This window comes from Mytilus californianus, unplaced genomic scaffold (assembly GCF_021869535.1).
Source record: "Mytilus californianus isolate M0D057914Y unplaced genomic scaffold, xbMytCali1.0.p SCAF_6, whole genome shotgun sequence".
Classification (NCBI taxonomy): domain Eukaryota; kingdom Metazoa; phylum Mollusca; class Bivalvia; order Mytilida; family Mytilidae; genus Mytilus; species Mytilus californianus.
The window spans coordinates 89,497,272-89,521,359 of record NW_026262712.1 but is presented as its reverse complement, the minus strand read 5'-3'; the positions used below and the strand labels follow the sequence as shown (position 1 = coordinate 89,521,359).

The 24,088-nt window shown below is 32.1% G+C and overlaps 1 protein-coding gene across 1 annotated transcript in view; it reads right to left on the bottom strand.

The window, feature by feature from the left end:
• LOC127704771 (uncharacterized) overlaps positions 1 to 23,710 on the bottom strand; it is a 36,213-nt gene extending 12,503 nt beyond the window's left edge. Inside the window, exons 1-3 of the mRNA XM_052208987.1 lie at positions 23,487 to 23,710; positions 5,127 to 5,276; positions 1,613 to 1,731 (exon numbers count right to left, since the gene is read on the bottom strand). Of these exons, the coding sequence (XP_052064947.1) occupies positions 1,613 to 1,731; positions 5,127 to 5,276; positions 23,487 to 23,579 (362 nt within the window). The 5' untranslated portion in view covers positions 23,580 to 23,710. The remainder of the gene's footprint in view (positions 1 to 1,612; positions 1,732 to 5,126; positions 5,277 to 23,486) is intronic.
• Between the last annotated feature and the right edge of the window lie 378 nt (positions 23,711 to 24,088).

Here is a 24,088-nt window from a genome sequence, read left to right as displayed (position 1 = left end):
CGCTAAGTTGTTTCTTTATTAAATCATTCAGACTTGATTTTGTTTTCTGTTACTTTAGAAATGAGGCATATTATTTGTGTTGTCTTAAACTTACTTCGTATTTTAATGTCACTTTTTCCTTATTCGTTTTGTTTTACAAATTCGGTATACTCCTTTTTTTCTTCTACAGACTATACATGTCTATTGTATTTCTTACTACGATTCAGGTCATAATTTCAACCTCTATGAAAGTTTTGCACGAAAGACATGCAAATTATATACATGCAAGATTTAGTTAAGCAGTTTGGTTATTGCCGTTTTAATTCATCGCATGTTAAGTTTTATTATCGTTATAAAAATATATCTGAAAAACTGAAGAAAAAAGCGTGATACTGATGTCCGTGAAAAAAACACGTGTTCCTAAAATAACTTTTATCATGTGCATTCGAGACAAAGCGTTTAGAATATCAAATAATAAAAAAAGTTTGGAGAGCTTTAAAATCGAACAGACCTGGAGGGAACAACAAAACTTTTATTGTATTTTTAATTTCCATGTTCTTTGGTATAAGAAATTCCTTTATTCCATATTTAAAATTTGATTCAATTAAAATCTGTGTAATCTGTAATTTTAGTGTAAAATTGTTTAAGTGTTTTTCCTTGTTTATTTTGTTATAGAATGGAAATTGATTATTTCAGACAAAATGATTAATGCCTTTTACAATTTTTAAAAGTAAAATAAACATTTGTACCATTAAATTTTCTTTGCAGTCATATACATATAAAAGGAATATGCAGCATCATATGGATATAATAGATATGTCTATTAGCTGTTAGTCTACAACCTTGAGAAAGGAAACAGTTATATTTCTATAGAAGCAAAATCGAAGTATAACTAGACTAATTTAAAGTGTGCGAAGCACTTTTTTGGCTTAATTTACATTTGGTAAATTAGATAATAGGATATTTTTTTTATCCATTTGGCTTTTTAAATAGAAAAAATAACATTACATAAGAGTCCATTTTTACTTTACTTGTGCAATCAATTCATACAAGTATGATCATGAAATATATTGGCAATGGATTCACATCAAACTGGGAGAACGCATCTTTTTAATGCAAAATGTCCATTAATATATTGGCAGAGGATTTTAAGATCATGCATACGCTTATTACACACAAATTGTGCGCGATATCAATTTAAAAAGTAAAAATTTTCAATGTTTATCTTTTTGGCGCACTAAAATCGGTACGATAAATACGTTTATATCATAAACAAAATTTGTAAAGGGTTCCGTGGAACCCTGTTTCTCGCCTGTAATTGCTGCTGTCAGTGTCATAGTGTTATATTGACTGCCAAAACTTCATTTATTAGAAGAATAAGTAAGCAGAAATATAAAAAAGGAAAAAAATAAGTATAAAAAGTAAATACACGCAAATAAGTACGAGTTTATATGGTTTAAATTTCTGTTCTATCCTGAATTCGACATCTGTGTTTTGTATATGTAACTACATTGTCATGTTATTGAAATATTTTTTCGTCTTAGTAAATATAATTCCAATGACCACAGAAAGGGGTTTCTTTTTCTATTATAAATATACTCTGACAGTTCTTGATATAGATATGTAATCTTACATGTCTCCAAGTTTTTCTGGTTCTTTTGATTCTCTCTCAAGTTCTTCCTCTAAGTTTTGCTCAATTCTTTCAATTGAGAAATCAGGTGTGGACATTCGTCTAGCGACATTTTCCACAGCCTGTAAACACATTAATATCACTACAGTTCTAATGATGATAAAATATATTACACAATTTTTGTTTTAAGTATTTTGTCTACGGTAAATATATGACATGGAGCATAAAGTACTACCACCGCGATCTTTGGCAAGAAATTATGCAATCAATTCTTGTCAGTTAAGATTGGAGTCGAACAAATCTCGCCATGAGCCGGGTTCGAATTCAAAAACCTTAGAGTTGACAGTCGTGTGACCATTGCAGATGGATGAACTACTTGGACCACTGGGCACCGGACCCTCATTCAAATCGGGAAAGAATTTTTCAGGCTTACGGATTGAGTACAGAAAAGGATATTTTTATTTCATGGGTCACAACTTCCGCAAAGATCGTTCTACCCGTTAGAAACTAAAATTTATTCTGTACGCTCTTTGGCATGACTATATACTAAAAAACTAATCAATTGTTTCAGGCGTAACAGAAAAACTGTCGAAAATGATAATATCGAGAAATTTCCTTGTCCAACATTTGAAAAAAAAATAAAGACGGATTAAAGGACAGACGGCATGCAAACTTACAGTCCCCTTCAACTTCGCCGGTAGGGGGCAAATAAAATATATACTATAAAAGTTGAGATATGTCAATCCGACAACATCCCAATGACACAAAAGTAACTCTAGAGGTCAAATCTAAAATATGATGTCAATACTATTTAACAGAGAAAACCAGAGATTTGCAATTAACACAAAATGCCCATAATGATACATTTCCAGAATAGTCCCTGTCCCTTTCCTCTTCCGTCCACTGCGCATGTATTGTGCATAATTATCATACACATATATCATTCAAAATAAAATGGGGCAGACCAGTTTACCTCATTCCGTTCTGCTAAAGTTGTTAATTTCTTTTTAAAACAAACTTTATTCTAGTTGTTTTTATCAAACGAATGAGAAGATTTATCTAAACTGATGTGTTCTTCATAAAATTTTGTGTACGGAAACGTTGACCACACGGGTCCTTTATTCTTATTTCAACGAGAAAAAAAATAATGACTGACGGACGGACGGACATCTGATTTCAAGTGATGACAATTATTTCTTGAGACAATATAAGCTTAATCAAGCAAAAAATAAACGGAAAAGGAAAAATCGTTAAGGAAGTTGCTACGGTAAACAAAGTTTGTAAACTCACAAGAATGTAATTAACTACAAAAATAAAAAAATAAGGAGAAAAGAAACAACAACAAAAACATGTGGATATCGGAAATGATTGTATGTACATATAAAAATAAGAAGATGTGGCATAATTGCCAGCGAGACAACTCTCCACAAGAGACCAGATGACACAGAAATTAACAACTATAGGTCACCGTACGACCTTCAACAATGAGCAAAACCCATACCGCATAGTAAGCTATAAAAGGCCCCGAAATGACAAATGTAAAACAATTCAAACGAGAAAACAAACGGCATAATTTATGTACAAAATAATGAACGAAAACAAATATGATACATAGAAACAAACGACAACCACTGAATTACAGGCTCCTGACTTGGGACAGTGTGTCAGTATTACTTTAGGAAAATTTAAAATATACTCACATGAAGCATATTTTCATGAAAATCATATTATCTCGAATATATTTGTCCAAATTAAGAACAAACAAATATCGTCTATGTAAATGTATTGAAAGAAAGTTCACTTTCACCACAAAACAAATATGTATTTTTTGTACATGGAAAATTGTTACTTATATATTTACTTCTGTATCTCCAACTTATTATATAATATGATAATAACAAAAAGCTTGATGAAAATTGTACCAGCAATATCAATTAATAATTTGAAATGTTTTATGTAAGTATAAAAGACGAAACACACTACAAAAGCATAAAGATATCAATCAAGTGCACCTTTTTGTTATATAAAATCATAATTTAGAAGACAAGTAACATTAAGAGGAAGTTTTCTACCAGAAGAGTTGAAATTGAGAGCAACTTTTACAAGCGTTCGACTTTAAAAGAAGATGGAATACAATTACGTAATATTCCACTTTCATTTGCTTGATTTATTTCTTGTATTAAATCACGTCAGTTTAAAAACTTCTCAAGAGAAACGAAAGTACGAGTTCTATGATAGTTTGGAAAATTGTTTTGAAATGGAGTATGTACCTTTTCTAAGAAGAAGGAAAACTTCAAATGTTATTGCGTTTTATGATCTGATATTTGTTACAACATGTGGAGTTATTCAGCGTAACCGGAAATGCTTTTCTTCAATCCTTTAAGATCTCAAGGTTCAGCAAAAGAAAACAAAACATTAAATAAAGCTTAAGACCAATTACAAGGGTACATTGGCATTATTACAAAGAATTACATAAAAGTAAAGGTGTTACCTTCAACTTAATGTATGCTATGTATATTTGTATGTGCAAAAAAACATTAATACCTTGCTTCTGGTTCAAATGGACAAACGGACAACATACCATTTCTTTCAGGGAATGCTTAACAAGCTTGTTAATTGGCTAATTATAATTACGAAGCCATTTTCACTTGAAATATTGTTGTCTAATTGTCGAAGTCAAGGTTAAGATATTGAAAACTTCAAAAAGTATATTTTAATGTGTTGTTTAACGATGATTCACAAAGGCTATTTTTTTCTAAAACATTACTGGAACCTTGTTCATCATACGTCAATGACTGATGATGAAGTACAGTCTGATAATTACGCAGCTCTATGACAATTATGATTATTGCTTGTTTAATTAACAAAAGAATATTCAACAACAACAGGTGTTCCAAAAGACTATACCAACTGCAGAGTTAATAGGTTTAATGTTAATTATGATTCTTGTTATCTAGTTTATGCATTACTAAATGGAAAAGATTCGTGAAATCATAATTTTAAGCAAATGATCAGTCCTATAACATCTTTTTTTTTCTCTCATTCAAACATTTAAAGGGAATTATGACCTAGAAAAAATAGGTTTAAACCGATGAACTGCCAAAAATATTTTAAAAAACACACAGGTTTTTTTCTGAAATTAAGTATAATTTGAGACAGTTACTTTCAATTTTCAAAAGGCGAAGCTGGTTGACCGTTTTGAATATTTAAAATCTTACTTTCGAGAGAACAAAAATATATGGTGGCGCAATATGTTTCATAATGATTAAACTGATATGCAGGAAAACTTTGAGATTCGTTAAAAATGCTCTGCAAACAATTCATTTTGTTTGATATCACCAGGCATGGTCACCTTTAGTCATTACGTCACAATAGCAAAATCAGTCGACGGCAAACAAAAAATTGACGTCAAAATCAATTTTTACCTATGAAGAAATGAGAAAAAACGAACCACGTGATGTTTATCATTATCTATGATAGTGTCGTCTGTTAAATATCTACACTAATATATACTTACTTTAACGGCCCTGTAAGCCACTGATGGTCTTCTAGAGCCATGAGCACTATACATCCCTGCATGTAATCCATGTTCGTGTTGAAAAGGGAACGATTTCTTCCGAGTGTAATGTGTTGTTGAAGACAGACTCTCTTTTTCCATTATCGTTTCCTAATCAAAATAAAATGTAAATATCGTCAAAAAATTATTTAAATCTGAAAATGTGAATTTATATGCATGTATATTCAGATTACGTACTGTTTTGGTATGAAACAGTCTTTTAACCATATTGGTTGGAATGGCCATAAACGAAGCATACTTCATTGTTAACTTTTAAACACAATAAAAACTTTTTTTATATGCTGCATCCGTCTTCCCGAGATAGAAAGTATGTGTTCGAGTCCCATACAAAACAGATTTAAGAACGGAAATGATGTTTGTTTTCATGTTTTTATTATATAGTCCGTTCCCATCATGCATGTTTTACAATGTTTGTTTCAATTTGTAAGATGTAAATTATGCTACTGACACTAAAGAACACACGTTGACAAATGCTACATACATAATAATGTCAGATGGACGTGTTAAAATGTTCGGAGAACAAATTGGTTCAGCTAATGACTGTGAAAATACAAATAGTGAGGAATTTTAACAAGATTTTTCGCATGGCAATTACACGCCTGGAGGATATTATCCTAGTTGTGTATCAATTATACAATAATCATTTAATACTAACTTGTTATACTTCAATCAATAAATAGTTATTAATTTGCCACTTAACATTCAGCACAAAAAAATGTATATGGACAAAATCATACTATATCAGCGCCATGAATTTCTATTATAATTTGAAAAACTTAAAACACGTACTTTGTATTTCATGGGAATTTTGCAGTGATGTTTGCTTTGCAAGTATTTGGAATTTAGCAAAGCATTATTTATTACGGCACATGAATGGTGTATACCCTAGGTAATACGTCAAGACGGTTGGCTTATAATTATGACGCCAATGCTTGTAACCTATGACATACAGTATTAAAAGTGCAATATTGATGCCATGCAGTATCAGAAAAAATTGTATTACCCATCTGATATTATCTCATGACTGAAATAATACCATTCTAAAAAAATAGTATCATCTAACATCGACTGACGGATTTACGTAATATCACAAAACATCATAAGAATAAAATTCATAAAAAGACACAAGGTTATGTAGATGAGATTGTTAAATGTAAAAGAAAAGGTAAATTTTTTATTCAAAGCTTTGGTCTAAAAACAAAATAACGACACTGATGGTTCTATCTACTCCGATGGCTGACAATACCCCTTTTATTTGATATATATTTGTATATAAAAATTGACAACTCCACATTATTTTCCAATTTTAATGTATGGGTTTTCAAAACAAAGCAGAGCTTATATCAGAACGTCAAAATACAATTCAAGTGAATATCAACCAAACGAGAAGTTCAATTTTCAAAAACTTTAATAACATCTTAGCAACAATATTTTCTTAAAATATAGCCTTCGAGAAAACTGTATTACTGTTAATTTGAAAAGTAATACAATATGTTTGATACCGGTTTAAAACAATTATAATATACCAAGCAAACAAGTAACTATAATTAATATATAATACATATTTATTTTACTACTATTAAAATATTTTCATAAGATATGTATACTGAAAACCTATTGCATTAGAAACCCCATTTTTGACAAGAGTGCTCCAATAATGATGGTCATTTAGACTTCTCTCGCTTCTCCCGTCCGACGGTAAGACCGAAGTTGAGGGGGCATCCTAGTGGATGTTATTGAAAAATACGAAGTCACGTGCGACTAGAATTGGGTGTATCACGCGATGTTCAAAACTACAATGTAGGAGAACGTCACGTTCTATGAAGATCAAAACTTTTCCAACAACTCTTTGTGTCTTTGTGAGAATTTAAGCACCAGAAATCATCCCTAGTTTTGCTTAAAAGGGGTTAGTGTTGCTCTTGCTTTCGGTTTTAGTCGTGTTGCTCAGTCTTCAATTTCTATATTGTGTTTTTCTATACTGTTGTTCGGGTTGGGTTTTTTTTTGTCATGGCGTTATCAGTTAGTTTTCGACTTATAAGTTGGAATGTCTCTTTGGTATCTTTCGCCTCTCTTTTACATTTGACCTTTTGCATCAAAGGAATATGTTTACCTATGACAGTTCCTTTATTCTCGCACGTCATTGCGCATGACCATTGAATATAACTACACATATAAAACCTAACATCACTTAACACCTAGAGGAGTATTGTTACACAAACTAATGATCTTCATAGAAAATAGACCAATGTCGAGTTTTTTTTTTTTTTATAAATGGGTTACACCAGTTGACCCGAGGTCATTTGGTGTAAATGCCGCCGTTGAGCCATCGGTTCTTACTGTAACGTAATAACATAAGTATTGAGACATAGAACATGTACTGGAAAATGCACGAATTTGAAAGTAGTATTATAGTAGCAATTACAACGACTCTCTCTATAAATGCAGTAATAAGTCGTGAAAGTAACAAATGGCTCGAATCAATCGGTTTCATTTCGGTGTACCGGAGAATCGTGTGTTATTTTACAACTCAACTACTGACATCAAAGCAGTTCCATCATTGGTATTATAAGAATAGATTTTTGTGCACTGAATTGCAAAATATAAGTCTGTGGATATGAATCCATTGTTTCTCTCACCAAACCGTTCTGCCCTAATGATGGAGACGTTTGGGATGAGTATAGAGAGCTGTTCTTTGTTGTTGATTTGAAGAGACTGCGTTTAAACTTCTCCGTATTCTAAAATATAACAGAAAAAAAAAGAAGTTTTATCATAATCGAATAAACGAAACTATTTCATCCAGGCAAAAAAAAAAGGCATAGGTACTTTAATTCAGTCATGGACCCGCGGATGTCGCGGGTGTGTTCTAGTTTACATAAGTATTTAGGAAAATAACTTGGAATATTATATCAACCTCGCATTTCAAATTATGGAACAATTTTGAAATCAATCACTTAATATCAGTTTTTACCTATTGGTATATAACTGAAAATGTTATACAACCAATCTGGGAACAGTATATCTATATATGTAATATATATGTTCCCAAGCCAATGCTCGTTTAATCTAGGACTGAATTCTGAAAATAAAAATTTTTTACTTAAAGAAGCATTTATATTGTCAAAACTGCTGGACTCGCATGGTACTTATTCTTGGTATACGTATGCCATGAATATTTCACCAAACCCAGACCTTTTAGATAAAGTTAATGATTGTAGGGACATGAAAGAAATAAACTAAATAAAGCTCTTGATTAAAAATGAATTTAAAGAAAAATATAACAATATTTTTGAAAATAGAATAAATTGTGATGATGAAAATAGTTAACTGTTACTTTATAAAAATTTAAAACTTAACTTAGATAGGGAATTTTATTGAGCTTCCAATGACTTTTCTATAAGAAAATGCTTCACTCAGTTGAGAATTAGTGACCTTTATTTAGAAATAGAAAAGGGTCGATATTACAAAATTCCTAGAAAGGATAGAATATGTAAACTGTGCCACTTGCTGGGGGATGAAAAACACTTCCTCCTTGAAAGTAAAATTACCAAAAACCTAAGGGATAATCTATTTGAAAATTGTTTACCAACTCATAATTTTATGTCTCTTACCCAAGAACAAAAAGTAAAAGAAATGCTAAACCCCTCTACCATGGAACATGTTAAAAATATTGGCTCCTTTATATAAGTCATTAGAACTGAGGGCAGAAGTCTTATAATTTTTTTCCATGTGTTCATTTCATATAGAATTGTTATTTCTTTGCTATATTATTTTTGTTTTCTGTATTGTTTTTGTCACAAACTAATTATGTTTATATGACAATAAAGATATTTAATTAAACAAATAATTTGTCACTTACCATGAATTGAAATATGTTACGAAACTTCCATGATAAAATTGCGTATTTTTAAACTTGTCAACTAGTTTTAGTGATATATACAGAGTATCATAAGCAAAACTGTCAGATAGATATACATTTACTTTAAGAAAATAAAACATTCAATATTTACCTTTTGTCAATATTCAGCTGTGACAGGAGGATGTTAATGCCGTCTAGTTTCCAATATGCAGTTGGAACACACAGATCAAAATATCGAGAACTCGAATAAAACGTTCTGTTGGTAAAGCAATATGAATAAAGTACGTTTGAACAATACAATTCACGTGTACAACATACAATAGTCAAAGAACATTTGTGGTGACAATCAAAATGATTATTAATTACATGTACAATGAAATCACACTTACGTGTCAAGTAATGTATATTAAAAATTTTATTTTTGCATTTGACTTGCATAACTGTGTGTTATTAAATCAAATATCAGACAGTGATTTACGCGTGATATGAATTGAAGTATAAGTATAGTATACTAAGTAGTATTACCATGACAAAGGAACCTTGAACAATGTAGATCTAAGTAATCACAGTAGAATGTGTTTGTCTTTTGGCCGTTTTTCGTCTTTTGCCTTTGAGTTTTTAGTTTCGCTTCGACTTTTGAGTTTTGAATATCCCCTTGTTATCTTCTGCCACATTCATTAAAAATTTAATCCTGCTCAGGCATTTTGCTTGCCTTAATATGGGGTACAGAAATATGGTCATCCCTTGGTCTTTTTCTTACCGACAGTAAAGCCCTTGCCGAATTTGGACATCCGTTTGACTGAGCAGTGTGTAAATTTGTAGCAACGTCCAGTTAAATCCGGTGCCCAGTGTAGAGAGAACAATCAATTCTCTTCACGTTAAGAACCATTGCAACAACATTTTGCGGGGTCCGCATATGGCCTGTTGCAAAACTAAATTTATTTCTCTATCCAGTATCCTTTCATTTTTCAGTGGTATTTCAAATTTTCCATCCATTATCCCGATCGACCCCTTACTGCAGAACCTTCCTCGTGTATTATTTGTAAATGTGTCCTCGTCCTGAACATACCTGGAATATTTCCCAGTGGACGTAAAGCAGACAACAATTATGAAGTCAGTACATTTATGTTAATTCGCTTTCTGGACAATTCAGTATTTATTGTTTTTCAATAATAACATCAATTGAACACTAGGAAAACAGACAAACCATATCTTAATTGACCACTTGCGAAGTGCCTAAACAGCATTTAAATGAATACGTTTAAAAATTTACCGAAAGCTGAACAGGACGCGCTTATTTATTGTTCAGTCTTTTAAGGCCGGTAACGATAAAACAAAATTGATGTTTTAAGTTCTAAATCGACGATTTACTAATGATACATAAATAGTTTAAAAAAAGAAAAAAAACACAATTCCTAATGTGCTAGATCTATTATATTAATCAGACCTTACTAAAGAAACCTTAAACGCAAATCTTTGAACAAAATACATTGAAAGTCTTCCATATAATCTGTTAACGAAATAAGCAAAGCATACACGAAAGTTGGATTCTTACTAAATTCTTTTATAGAAACAAAGAATTGGGTTGGAAGTTTGGCTGTGTCTGCAAAAAGCTGATTACAAACCGGACATTAGATCCAAATTTTTACAGTGATGTTGTTTTAGAGCCCGTAAATTTAGATACGATCCATGTAAACTGGTCGGTCATTTGAATAAACTTATTTATAGTTTTTGTTAGTTGTTTTTGTAGTTTGTATCGATTCGATGAGTCCAGCCAATTTCAACTATTTTTTATAGTTAAATCTTATGTGGTGATGTAACACCACCGTATTAGCTTGCACACATTTTGTATGCCATATTCTGTATGTGCATGTCCCAAGTTGAAAGCTTATAATTTAGTGAGTGTTTGGTGCTGTATACCATATTTGTTTTTCGTTTTCTTTTGGTACATAATTCAGGCCGTTGATTTCTCGTTTGAATTGTTTTACATTTTGTCATGTCGGGGTTTGTCACAGTTTACTATATGGTATGGCTTTGCGAATTGTTGAAGGACGTACTGTGATCTATAGTTGCTAACATCTACGTTATTTTATCTATGGTGGATAAAAAGAAAAACAACAAAAATACCGAACTCCGAGGAAAATTCAAAACGGAAAGTCCCTTATCAAATAGCAAAATCAAAAACTCAAACGAAGGGAAAACAACTGTCATATTTGACTCATAGAGAATCATAGTACATATCCTTGTGTTATCTTAAGACAGCATCAAGCAATAGACCAGTGCAAAGAATTATCAAAGGATTGTTCTAATGAGATTTAGTTTGAATAAATAAACGATTCCAAAGGAAAATCATTTTTTTCGAAAGTGTCACGTATGGTCTTTGCTATAAACTCAATTATAATAGTGCCCAGGAATGAACATTAACAACTGTTTTGCAATAATTGAAACAACGTAAGTTCTGACAATCCCGGAAAGGTTTTCTAAATAATCAGTCAATCTAAACGATTGAAAATCATCTAATGATATGCACGAAATAAAAATCAAATATGCACACAAAAATATTCTAACTATTTAAGTCTTCAAAACCTAATAGTCTTCCGTTATAATCATATTTAGAAGAATGTTAAACAAAATTAATACTAATTACACAAATACACACAAAATTCTTCAAAATCTGAAAGGAAGACCGACAGTAGAGCAGAAAATGAAAATAACAATTTAAAATGTGTTGCATCATAAGCGCTTTTTTGGATTTCCCTTCACGACGAACGACCAACCCCAAAAATTTGAAAGCCATGATTTATAAATAATACTTGCTGTATGACCAAAGAATAGACAATTCTGCCTAACGTCAACTTTACCAAAGGGAGATTGAACCTTAGTTCTTATAATTTCTAAATGTGTCAACTGTGAATTTAAGCATGCTATGAATCAAGTCAGTGAAGATGCAGTACTGGCTATTGAGCTAATGATACACCCGAGGACTAGCTGTCCAACAGGAGCGGTATCGACCCAGTGCTGAAAAAGGAATTAAAATTTGTAAATGTGTTGCATCCGACATGCTTTTCTTCTGCTTCTGCTTCTTCTGCCTGATAATGGCCACAATCAACGAGCCGATTATTATGCCATGACTTAGGTGCGCATACAGACCCCCTCCCCCACCCCCCAATTTGATAATTTAGTTCAGCTTTGTCAGAGAGGCTTTAAAGGCCTCGACTGACGATGCTGATGCTACCCCAGGAGGGAGAGCGTTCCAATCCCTGATCGTTCTCGGGAAAAATGAGTATTTCCTGTAATCACTTCTGGATGCTGGAATTTGGAAACTTTTGTAGTGCATGTTCCTCGACAGTCGTGTTGGTTGCATAAGACGACCTTCCTTAGTTACGGCCACTTTGTTGTTTTCTATTTTATAGAGCATAGTTAGTCTAGCGTCTTTTCGCCTTTTTTCCAGAGATGGCCATTCTAGGTGCTCAATCATTTTGCTGACACTTGAATGGTTATGGTGTTTGTTGGAAACATATCTTGCTGCTCGTCTCTGGACCATTTCTAGACGATCTATTTCGGTTTTAAAGTATGGGTCCCATACTGGACTTGTATACTCTATTACTGGTCTTGCGAGGCTTTTGTATGCATTTTCTTTGACTGAAGTTGCTCCTATGTTTAGATTTCTCTTAAGTAAGCCTATTGTCCTATTGGCTTTGTTACATATGTTATTGATATGATCATTCCACTTCAGTTCAGATGTGAAGGTGCAACCAAGGTATTTAGCACTTTTGACAGGTTCAAGTTTGTGGCCATGCAATGTGTACGATGTTGGAATGGTGTTGTTTTTGCGGCTGATGGTAAGAACGTTACATTTGTCCGGATGGAAGGGCATTTTCCATTTGACTTCCCACGTTCCCAGTTTGTCCAGGTCGTTTTGGAGGTCGTTTGAGTCTTTGTCAGATGAGATGGTAAGATATGCTATTGTGTCATCAGCAAATAGGCGGACAGTGGATTTGACCCCATCTGGCATGTCGTTGATGTAAAACAAGAATAATGCAGGACCAAGTACAGAGCCTTGAGGAACTCCAGATTCTACATCAATATGTGATGAGCTCTCTCCATCCACTACTACTGCTTGCGTTCGATGGGATAAGAAGCTGGCAATCCATCTATTGATTTTACCACTGATACCGTAATGTTCTAGTTTGTGTACCAGGAGACTATGACTGACTTTGTCAAATGCCTTTGAGAAATCCATTATGAGAACATCTGTCTGTTTACCTGCACTCATATTTTTAGTGATGTCATCCACGAATTCGATTAGTTGGGTTTCGCACGAGCGTTTACTACGGAAACCATGTTGTAACGGATAGAGGATTTGATGTTGATCAGCATGTTTCATGATATGGCTTGTAACTATATGCTCTATTAGTTTGCAGCAAATACAAGTTAGAGAGATTGGTCTATAGTTTTCTGCTTTATATCTTTCTCCTTTCTTGTATACTGGTGTTACGTTCGCATTTCTCCAGTCAGGTGGTACATCCCCAGTTTCTATTGATGTTTTGAAAATGATTGTAAGGATTGGGGCTATTTCTGTGGCCAGTTCGTTGAGTAGTTTAGGTTTTATATTATCTGGTCCAGCTGCTTTATTTGGATTTATTTTTGTCAGAAGTTTGAGTATACCATTTTCTGTGATGTTGAGTTCCTCTGCTGAGGGATATTGGCCTGGCATATTGCATCTGGATTTAAATTCGTATTCATTATATGTGTCCTTGGTGGAAAAGGCAGATTGGAATTGCTTGTTTAGAATGGTTGCTTGGTCTACAGGGTGTGTGTGTACTATACCTTCACTGCAAAGTGGTGCAACTCCATTGCTTTCTGTTTTCTGATGTTTGATTTTCTTTCAACGGTAACGTTAAAAAATAGAATGCCAAGAATGTATAAATACCTGAACACTTGTAAAGCTATATGACTTAAGGGAAGCCAAATCAACTTGAGGTCAATTTTGCCTGCATGATGGGCTTTTAGTATCTAAAATTTTTCAACGAAAATTTCAAAAAAGGTATCTTAATGTCAAATGGAAGAGCTCCAAATGATAACATTGATCTTGACATCGCTCATAAGCTTTACAGTAAATATCTCCCACGCACCATAAGTGAAATGATTGTCAAAAGTTGTTTTCATGTTATGACAGCAAAAGGCGTACTGATTATAATTTGTAATGTTTTTCATTAAATAAATCTATATGCAATTATTTTTGTCTGGCTACAAATGTTGTTTCAACATGAGCTAGAATGATATTTGCATTCAGAATGTCTGGGTTATTAATTCTATAACAAGTCATTTGAAATGGAAAGTAATTTTATTAGAGGATGCAATAATGCGTTTGAATTTTGAAGTTATTTCAGTAATATGATTTTAAAAAATCCTATATGATTAAAACCTACGATTTACCACTCATAAACGATCATGGTTTGTAATTGGATGATTCAGGTTCAGGAAGCAAGAAATTTTTCATCACATCAAAACGAAATATGAAATTTATCATTTTCACTTTTTTTATTATTTTTAGTTTTCTTTTATTAAATGGTTTATATTTACATAGGTGATTGTTATTTATAAGTGATTCGCTATTTTTGAGATTTTGATAAGCCATATTTCAATTATGACTGAATTTTCTTGCTTTGTTGATTTTGATTTAGGAATTTTTTTATACAAATAAGACTTTAAAAAAGAGTCTATTGATAAAGGATGCAAATTGAAAGGTCATATTTCGAAAGAGACATTTGTATGGCTGGTTAGCTTTTTTTTTCTTTTTCGTCACAAAAAGGCACCCGTCGGTGTATAACAGTATTAAGCATAATACAGTTAAAATGTTTGACTGTTTTATGAAGACAGCAAGATATGTGTTAGAGTTTGAGCAAAAGAGGTTGTCTGTCTTCATAAATCCTTTTTGAATGTAAAATTTCTTCCATGAAGTCACAAGAAATGCAACAACAAAAACATTTAATAAAAGTTTGGGTTTTTGATAGAAATTCAATGCACTAATATTACCTGCCATTTATTGCATCATTTAATTCATTTATAACAGAAAAATTTGGTATCATATGAATGAAAGATAAAACAAGAATTACACGTTACGGTTACACATACAAAATCCAATTATTCTTTATTAATCCACCATGGCAATACATATTCTTTATTAATCCACCATGGCAATACATATTCTTTATTAATCCACCATGGCAATACATATTCTTTATTAATCCACCATGGCAATACATATTCTTTATTAATCCACCATGGCAATACATATTCTTTATTAATCCACCATGACAATACATATTCTTTATTAATCCACCATGGCAATACATATTCTTTATTAATCCACCATGGCAATAAACGTAGTAAAACACTTATGACTAGTAAAATATTGAAAAAATAGGTTCTAGGGAAAACATTTTTGGTTGATCAAGGAATGTGTGTCATATACCGGGTATGTACCAAGTTTCATACAAATAATATTATTATCTGGGGAACATGGAATGAAGAACTTCTTGAGAAAAACATGATACGCAGATGCAAATTGTTACATTTGACAAATTTAAAAAAGACAAAGTTGATGATTTGGTTTCCAACTTATTTCAAAGAATTCCTTTATTGATAGACCGTTTCCTATAAAATTTGTTGAACTAATTAACTTTTTGAATTTAGATCAACAGTATATGAATTAATTATTGTTACTGTTTGAACTATAATACATTGCTATTAAATGAACTAAAATATTATGTCATATTAAGAAAATTGAACCACATTTGATAAGGTTTTTTTCCTTACTAGAATTGGTCTTTAGTAATTTGATGTTAAAAATTAAATGTCTATTTAAACCTTTTATTGAATTATCACAAATGTATTCCTTTGGGAAAAATACATTCCGTCATTGAAACAACAGTAACACGGTACGAATGTGATTTTCTTTTATGTAACAATCGCTTCTAATGGAAAAATCTTTTAAATCTTTTCGTTTAGAGAATGGGATTGTTTCCATTAAATGTGGATACCGATCTTGTTGTTTGCAAAATTCGAGGTTACACTTTGAAATGGACATATACGGTAGTTCTTTTAATTTGATTATTAATTAGGAGGGAACCAACACAATGATGTACGATTGATCTGCGTTTTATAGGAAACGTCAAATACTTAAGTAATTTCAACAAAATATGTATAGTTTGGGATAAAATAGAATCACAAATTAACTCAGAGGAGAACGTGTATTCTCTAGGTTTTATTTTGTTTTCAATTGTCTGAGACGGAATTCATACCAGAATTATTGTATAACAGTTTCAGCTTCAAGTGTCTTTTCCATAAAATCAAACAGATATATATGTAAAAGCGTTGTCATACATTTGCAATTGAAATTGATTGCCTTTACTTTAGACTTTCGCCATATATGAACCAGTAAGATTATCTTAACGCTTAAAAAAAGGGAAGACAATACCAAGGGCACAACAAACATGAGTTAAGAAAATCAGACAATGTCATGATCAAGAGAAAAAAAGATGATTACACAAGCAACAGTTCACAAACGCGAACACCAACAGATGGTGAACTCGGTTGCATCGTTTACAATTAATTATTTATACAGTTTGTTGATTATGATCACACAGTTTGGATATTCAAATAGTTTGAATTGACCTCGAGCATCACTGAAGAGACATTAATTGTCGAAATGCGCATCTGGTGCATTAAAATTGGTCCCGTTTCTATTATAATATAATTATTCTCACAATAAAAATCAAAAGATTCAGTAAACATATTAATATAAATGTTAAACAAAATTTCGGACAAAAAAAATAATTAATTAGATTCCATTGTGTCAAAGTGCAATTAGTATAGCTTTCAAATCCTTAAATATTTTAAACATTCAATTCTGGTTTTCAAGAGATTCTAGAATAATCAGAGAACAATTGAAGGTCTTTCCACCTCGATAATAAAAAATGAAATTTAAAAAACGGTGTTGGAAAATGTCACTCCTGGTTCATGTAATTTGTTACTTCAAACTGATATTGAAAAAATAAGAATTCTAGGTACTTTTTCATAGGACTAGTCTGAAATAGGCTACTTCCGGTTAAAATACGGTCATTTCCTGATAAATGGTGAAATGTCTACAACCAAATGCAGAAGACTTAATTGTTTTATAATGAACCAGTTAGGATTTTTAGCAAAGGTCAAAATCTAGAACGTCAAATTGACCTTTGACCTTGACCCCAATTTCAAGGTCATAGGTCAGTGATCTCAAATCGACAGAACCCAGGTCATTCACTTGTATGGTTGTGGAGTAATACTGATTTCAAATACACAAGGGGAGAAAACTCCTATAAGGGTTGACCAAAACACTTCGACTTAAATGGGTTGAAGTTGCGCCCTATCCTAAACAATTATTTGGCAAACACATCATATCATTAACTGTTACGGTTTCTTTTGATTAAAGATAACAAGCAAATTTCAAAATTTAGAACATGACCTTGACCTTTGACCTTGAAATCAATTTCCTCCAAATGGACCAAGGTCTTCATATCAAAAGATTTTAGGCCTCTATGACTTATAATGTATGAATTTATTCAACATATCACCTATGTTAAATTTTCAAAGGAAAATAACTCCATAAGATGTCATCCGATCACATCAGTTAAACTTGACCAAAACATTCTTAAGAGTAGACAAACAATTTGGTGAAAACAGTTTGTTGAAATCTTTTACGGTTTCAGAGAAATAAAGATAACAAGAAAAAGGGGACGCGGGGAGATAACTCCTATACGAATAAGTGTTTGGTTACACAGGGTGAGTTTTGAAATTCCCATCACTGTGCGACATTATTGGCCAAAAATCCTTTCGATATGTTGTAAAACAAAAAAGCATCTCAGACGGCAGAAGAAAAAAAAAATAATCAGAACAAAAGCAAAAGGTCTTTCCACGAAAAGTGGAAAGTGGAAAGACCTAATTTGTGACCTCGTTTAATTTATCATCTTTTATTATTCAAGTTCAGTGTCAATTCAGGTACTTGATCAATCATTTTGTATTATTTTATGATAAACAAATACATTAATATTCCATGGAATTTTCTATCAATTCAAGTAAATAATTGATATGATATTGTATGACATGTAGGAGATATTTATTGAGTTAACTGCAATACATTTAGCGTATTGGAAACTTCAATCGACAAGCTTTTAGTTTCATTCCAATTCAAGACATTTCAATTGACATGCTTTTAGGTTCATTCCAACTGAAGACATCAGCAGGTTGACCTTTACGACCTTCTCGTCATGTAACTATGGCAATGTTATCGTCTAACATTGGAACATGTATAGGAATTCCACAAATATATTAAGGAATTATGAAATATAAAAACATCCAAAAAGCTCAATATTGTAATGTGTTATTTAATATTATAATGATCTGAATTATTGAATTAAAAATTATAACCTTTCTCGATTTATGAAAGTCATAAAAAATAAATAGTCGAAATGACAGAAATTTAGGAAATTATGGGATACCATGCGGCCTTCAACAATGAACAAACTTCATGCCGTATAATCAGCTGTAAAAGGCACCAACATGACAATAATGTGAAACAATTTTTATGCATGTTCGATCTTTTTTTTTTTATGTATATAAAAGAACTTTATCCAAGGTTTTAACTAATGAAAGGCACAGAACTACAGTTACATCAACTGCTATAGTGTTTGATTATGTTATCATTAGTATGTAACGTCTTACACAGTCAGTGTGATCATTTTCTACAATAATATGTTGTTAAGTAACATTTTTATTTTTCATTTATTCCTTTGAATGATTGTCCTTTATCCCTAGAAGTCAATGCCTCCATTCTTGTTTAACAAGGCTATAATCTTTTCACAGGTCATAACATATAGATCTCACTGGTAAATACAAATACAAGGTCAAAATGCCAACAAATACAATAATGGGGGTTTCGGTTCATAAATCTTTTAAGAAAGAAGAACTATCCAAATTTCTAAAATACACAATGTTTACAGTAAACTGACAAACAGGGTTCAAGGAAAATTATTTTTATCGAATAAAACAGATGCATCGGCCAAATAGTTCAAAATTCCACGATAATGGATGGCTGTTTAACGTCCAGTGGCGACTATTACATGCATAATCAGAACAAGAACATGTCAATGTGATTTGAAAATGAACCCTAATTTGAACTTTACTGAATTAGATTGTAGTGTACTACGTCACAAGGTATCAGTCTGTAGACTGACATCCTATCCTGACACAAATTTCTGACTCAAAGGCGATCAGTCTTTGGTTCTAACTTCTAAATGCCATGTGTTTAAGCAGAAACGCGGCACATACAAGTCTTTGCCTTGATCCGACCGGGGATTAAACCCATGACCTCCTGATTCGAGACAAGCGCGCTACAGCGAGACCCCTCTCAGCTAGATAGTTTTTACTAATTCAGAACATTATATTTTAATCAGAAAGTGTAGAACGTACGATGAGGCATTAAATGTCGAATTTATTTCCAATTAATGTAGCTTGTTCCTCCTGATAATCGATTATCCAAACTTTTAACATTTTTTTTCTCTGCAAAAGAGTAAAATGGGTTAAGAAATTTCTGTAATTGAACGATTAAAGAAATACTATCGCTGTTGAAATAAAGAAATTCAGAATGTTTTACAGTGTTAAATGTTAAGATATCATCGGTTATTCTGCGTAATAATAAATCTGAAAACAAGTCAACTCCGGACCTACGCTTCACGGTTACTTAATATTTGACTTTTATATAATGTGTCAAAAAAACAACCGCATAGTCTTAAAAATATATAATGGTTTTTCCACGTCATTTTGCGTGAAAATAAGATGTGTATGATTATCAGTAAGACAACCAGCCAACGTCCAACACTTTTAAGTCAATATGAATTGCGATTAACCTAAAAAAATAATTATGCAATAGAATTCCCTTAGTCTGAATTAGAAAAATGTGAATGTATATAACCAGGGGCGGATCCAGCCATTTATAAAAGAGGGGGGGGGGGGTTCCGAACCCAGGATAAAAGGGGGATTCCAACTATATGTCCCCATTCAAATGCATTGATCGTCAAAAAGACTGGATCCGCCACTGATAACTATACTGCGTAATCAATTTGAAGAATGATTGTTCTTTGATACATTATTGTTTCACAATGTAAACTTGTCACCGACGTGAGGTTTGTCTCTTAGAAATTATGGACACACACACACACACAGTCATACGCAGATTGTAGATATCTTCTATTTATGTTATATCTATGTTTTTGTTTAATGTAAATTTTCTTTGCATTATCTTATTGACACCCTTCTAACATTGTTAATCACATTTGTTCTACTCATGCACTTTCTCCATTTCAAATAACTAAACAACCAACTGCCCATAAATTGTGATACCCGAAAATATTTTTCTGCTTCTTAGCTCTGTTTTCATATGTATATGATTTAAAGTGTACATCTTGCATTTGTTTCTACATGTGTGTGCATTGAAAATGATTGATTAAATATGTTTCCTCCAAAGAGTTGCATTGATATAACAATCTATCATAATGACCAGTATATCCCTGTTAAACTATATATATAATTTATTTACGACCATTATATAGCAACCTCACGGGAAAAACATCCGTTTCTTTCTGTTAATGTTTACATCATTTTAAATGCAGGTACACATGTAATCATATGTACAATGTTGCACACATATGTCCAAATAATAAATATTATATTGATTTTGATTCAAAAAGGAAAGAAAAAAGGAGAAGTGAACATTTAGGGATGATAATCGATATATAAATGACATTATAAATAGCCTTTTATAGCCGACGATACGGGTTGGGGATTTCTCATTGTCGACGGCCGTACGGTTGCCTATAAATGCTTGCACCACATCACTTGAACTTTGGTGGATAGTTGTCTCATTGGCAATCATACCACATTTACTTATTTTTTATATTGTAACTCATGTGTGCTGATGCGGTGGTGATCAAACTAAATCAATAATATGCACCAACCTGTGGTTATATGTTAAGCTAAGTTTAAAGATGTTCGCTACTTTTGTTTTTGACCTTTATATCAGATATTCGGAATGCTCTAGTTTTATCCATGTTGTGCCATAAAAAAAATTGCCGACTAACAAAAAGGTGTCAATATTAAATGTATGCGAAATATTCAATGGCTTATATCTCAAAAACAAGGAAACAGTCCTTTCATTTTTGTATGTCTTTTTAAGTTCCGCTATCTATATAATATCAATCTATAACAGTCTTTTAAAAAGCTTGTTGAAACAGATGAGCGAACATCCTTTAGTCCTTTATTTTATTTCCTGCTTTCTTTAAGATTGTACGAATCATTTTCATGGGGATATTTGTGTCTTCGAGGTTGAATCAAACGGACTATTTTTAGGGCAACATACTTCACTTGACATTAGTACAGGGGCGGATCCAGAACCTCGATGTCTGAGGAGGGTGGGGCCATAAAACCAAAATTAAATAATTGTTTAGATATAACTACAATGTACTTATTTTATTTTCTCAGCAAGGACAGTACGAAATTTTAACAATATTATAGTTTAACTTATGTACATGTATATTTGGCAAACAATATGAACATACAGTATTTGTTTTCTTTAGCTTTCAATTACCTTGTAAAATACTACATCATCTTTAAAGATGATTAATACATGTCAACACTGTATGCTTCATTCATATATAATGAAGATTAGGTTATTTAAACTCGTATCATGATAATTATGATTGACAGGCATGTACTAAATTGCGGTTTATATTTTCTGCACCGAACTTACACTTTACTGATGATTTAAATGTAAGCATGTACACATACAATGTACCTGTATTTCACAAATCATAGCACATTTGTTACTGAATCAACTTTATAATTGTATATCTACAATTTGTATTTTGTTTTCGTTTATAATTCACATATATCTTCCACATAATAATGAATAATCATATACCGCGCCGTTTGGAAATTTCATTACAATCATTATCGTAAGGGATTTGCTTTGTTTTTTTATAAATATGTCCAATTTGTTTGGCGATACAATGATTTCCATTGTGATGAAATAATTCTGCGCATTAATTACCACTGTGACTGAACACACATTTTCTTCATTCTTTTATCGACTGCATCGCAGTATGTGTTGTACTCTTCCTTTTTCAGACATATTCTTAAAATAATATTTACACCATGTTGCCATAAATGTAATTGTAAATAGCAAAAAAAAAATAAAATTGAAGAACAGAAACGGGGAATGTGTCAAAGAGACAACAACCAGACCAAAGAGCATACAAAAGACCAAGGCCACCAATTAGTCTTCAGCACAGCGAGAAAATCCCGCACCCGAAAGCGGGCTTCAGCTGGTCCCTAAACAATAATGTATACTAGTTCAGACCCTATTGTATGGTAAAGCATGATATAAACAGGATATCTAATTACATTTTATTTTGGCAAATAGTGTCTTTCGATGCAAAATTTTACAAAAACATACAATTGCAATATTGTATCAAAGTTGTCCACATCAATGTTTATCCCTTGTTACGTACGTATCACAACAATGTTTATCCCTTGTTACCTACGGATCGAAACGTAAAAGCATTGAAAAATTCATATATAATATTATTTAGTCTCTTTAATAATCGAGCTCCGTAAGTTTCAACAACATTTTGATTTTGACCCTGAAAGAGAAATAGATACAATGGAAATTGACCATACTACAATTTCGACTTACCGCTTAAACGAATTGCATGTATTCTTTTGATTTACACAAATCAGACACTACTTCAGTTTGGGCATTTTTACTCCAGAGTTTTCAATTAAATATGATCTAATATGAGAGTTCGTTTGTTTGGATCCTGAAACTGCGTACATGTAAGCAATTAACAGTGATACAAATGAGCAAATATTTGATTAAGAATTTATATCTATTGTATCAATGTTCAACCTGCCAACGGTGTCAGTTGTAAACGTTATACGATAAGGATAACAAAATCAACATTGGAGGCAATTAAATAATCAAATAAACACATAATCATACACGGATTCAAAATATATTGGTCCTATTTTACTCGGAATTTCAATCGACTCTTCTCTCCATATTCTGATTTTCAGATTTGCACAGGTACAAGAAAATTGTGTTGTAAACGTATTAATAAGTATATTTATTAATTCTGTCTATAGCGATAGGAAAAATCTACTCCTAAGCACTGAGCTCTCAAAGGTAAATATATCTGGTTTCATGCAATATGAGAAAGCAAAATTAATAAAGTTGAGGCACTTCGATTCACCAATTTAGACCCCCGGAAAAATATAAAACAATCAACAAGCAAAATAAGTGAAATATACTAAGCATAAATGCGAAAAAAATAGACGTTCAAACTAACCTTTTTCGCATTTAATTTCTTTATGGTATCCTCAAACTTCAACAGGTTAAACTCAAACATGCCTGCAGATATTTTCACATTGTTTTCGCACATGACAGAGTAGTTATAAAACTTCGGAGTAGATTAATTAAAATTTACCAAATGATTTATATAAATGCATGTTGTGTATTGAACGAACCCAAACCACACGTAATCACGTTGCCTTTCAAGCTCAATAAGTCCTTCAACTTTCAACTTTAATACAGTGCAGAAAGGTATATACAAGATTTTAAATTCTTATTCCAATTTATATTAGCGATTTTTATTTCACTATCAAATTGTTGTATAGAAATTGAACGTCTGCAAAATTATAAAATAATGTGTCAAACTTGAGCAAATAAACCGACAGGCAGTCCACGTCATTTGACACGACAACAGTTTTCTGAAGTTCAATTGAATTATGTTGCATTTCTTTTGCAATTAATGTCTCAGTTGACATTTTTATAGGAAAACTGGTTGTTTTATGTTGATAATGGAGATTGACAAAAATTGACAGGGTCCGTAAATAAATTTTATTTAATTTTCTTTGATTTCTTTTTTTTTTTTTGCGTTGCGTTGCGTAA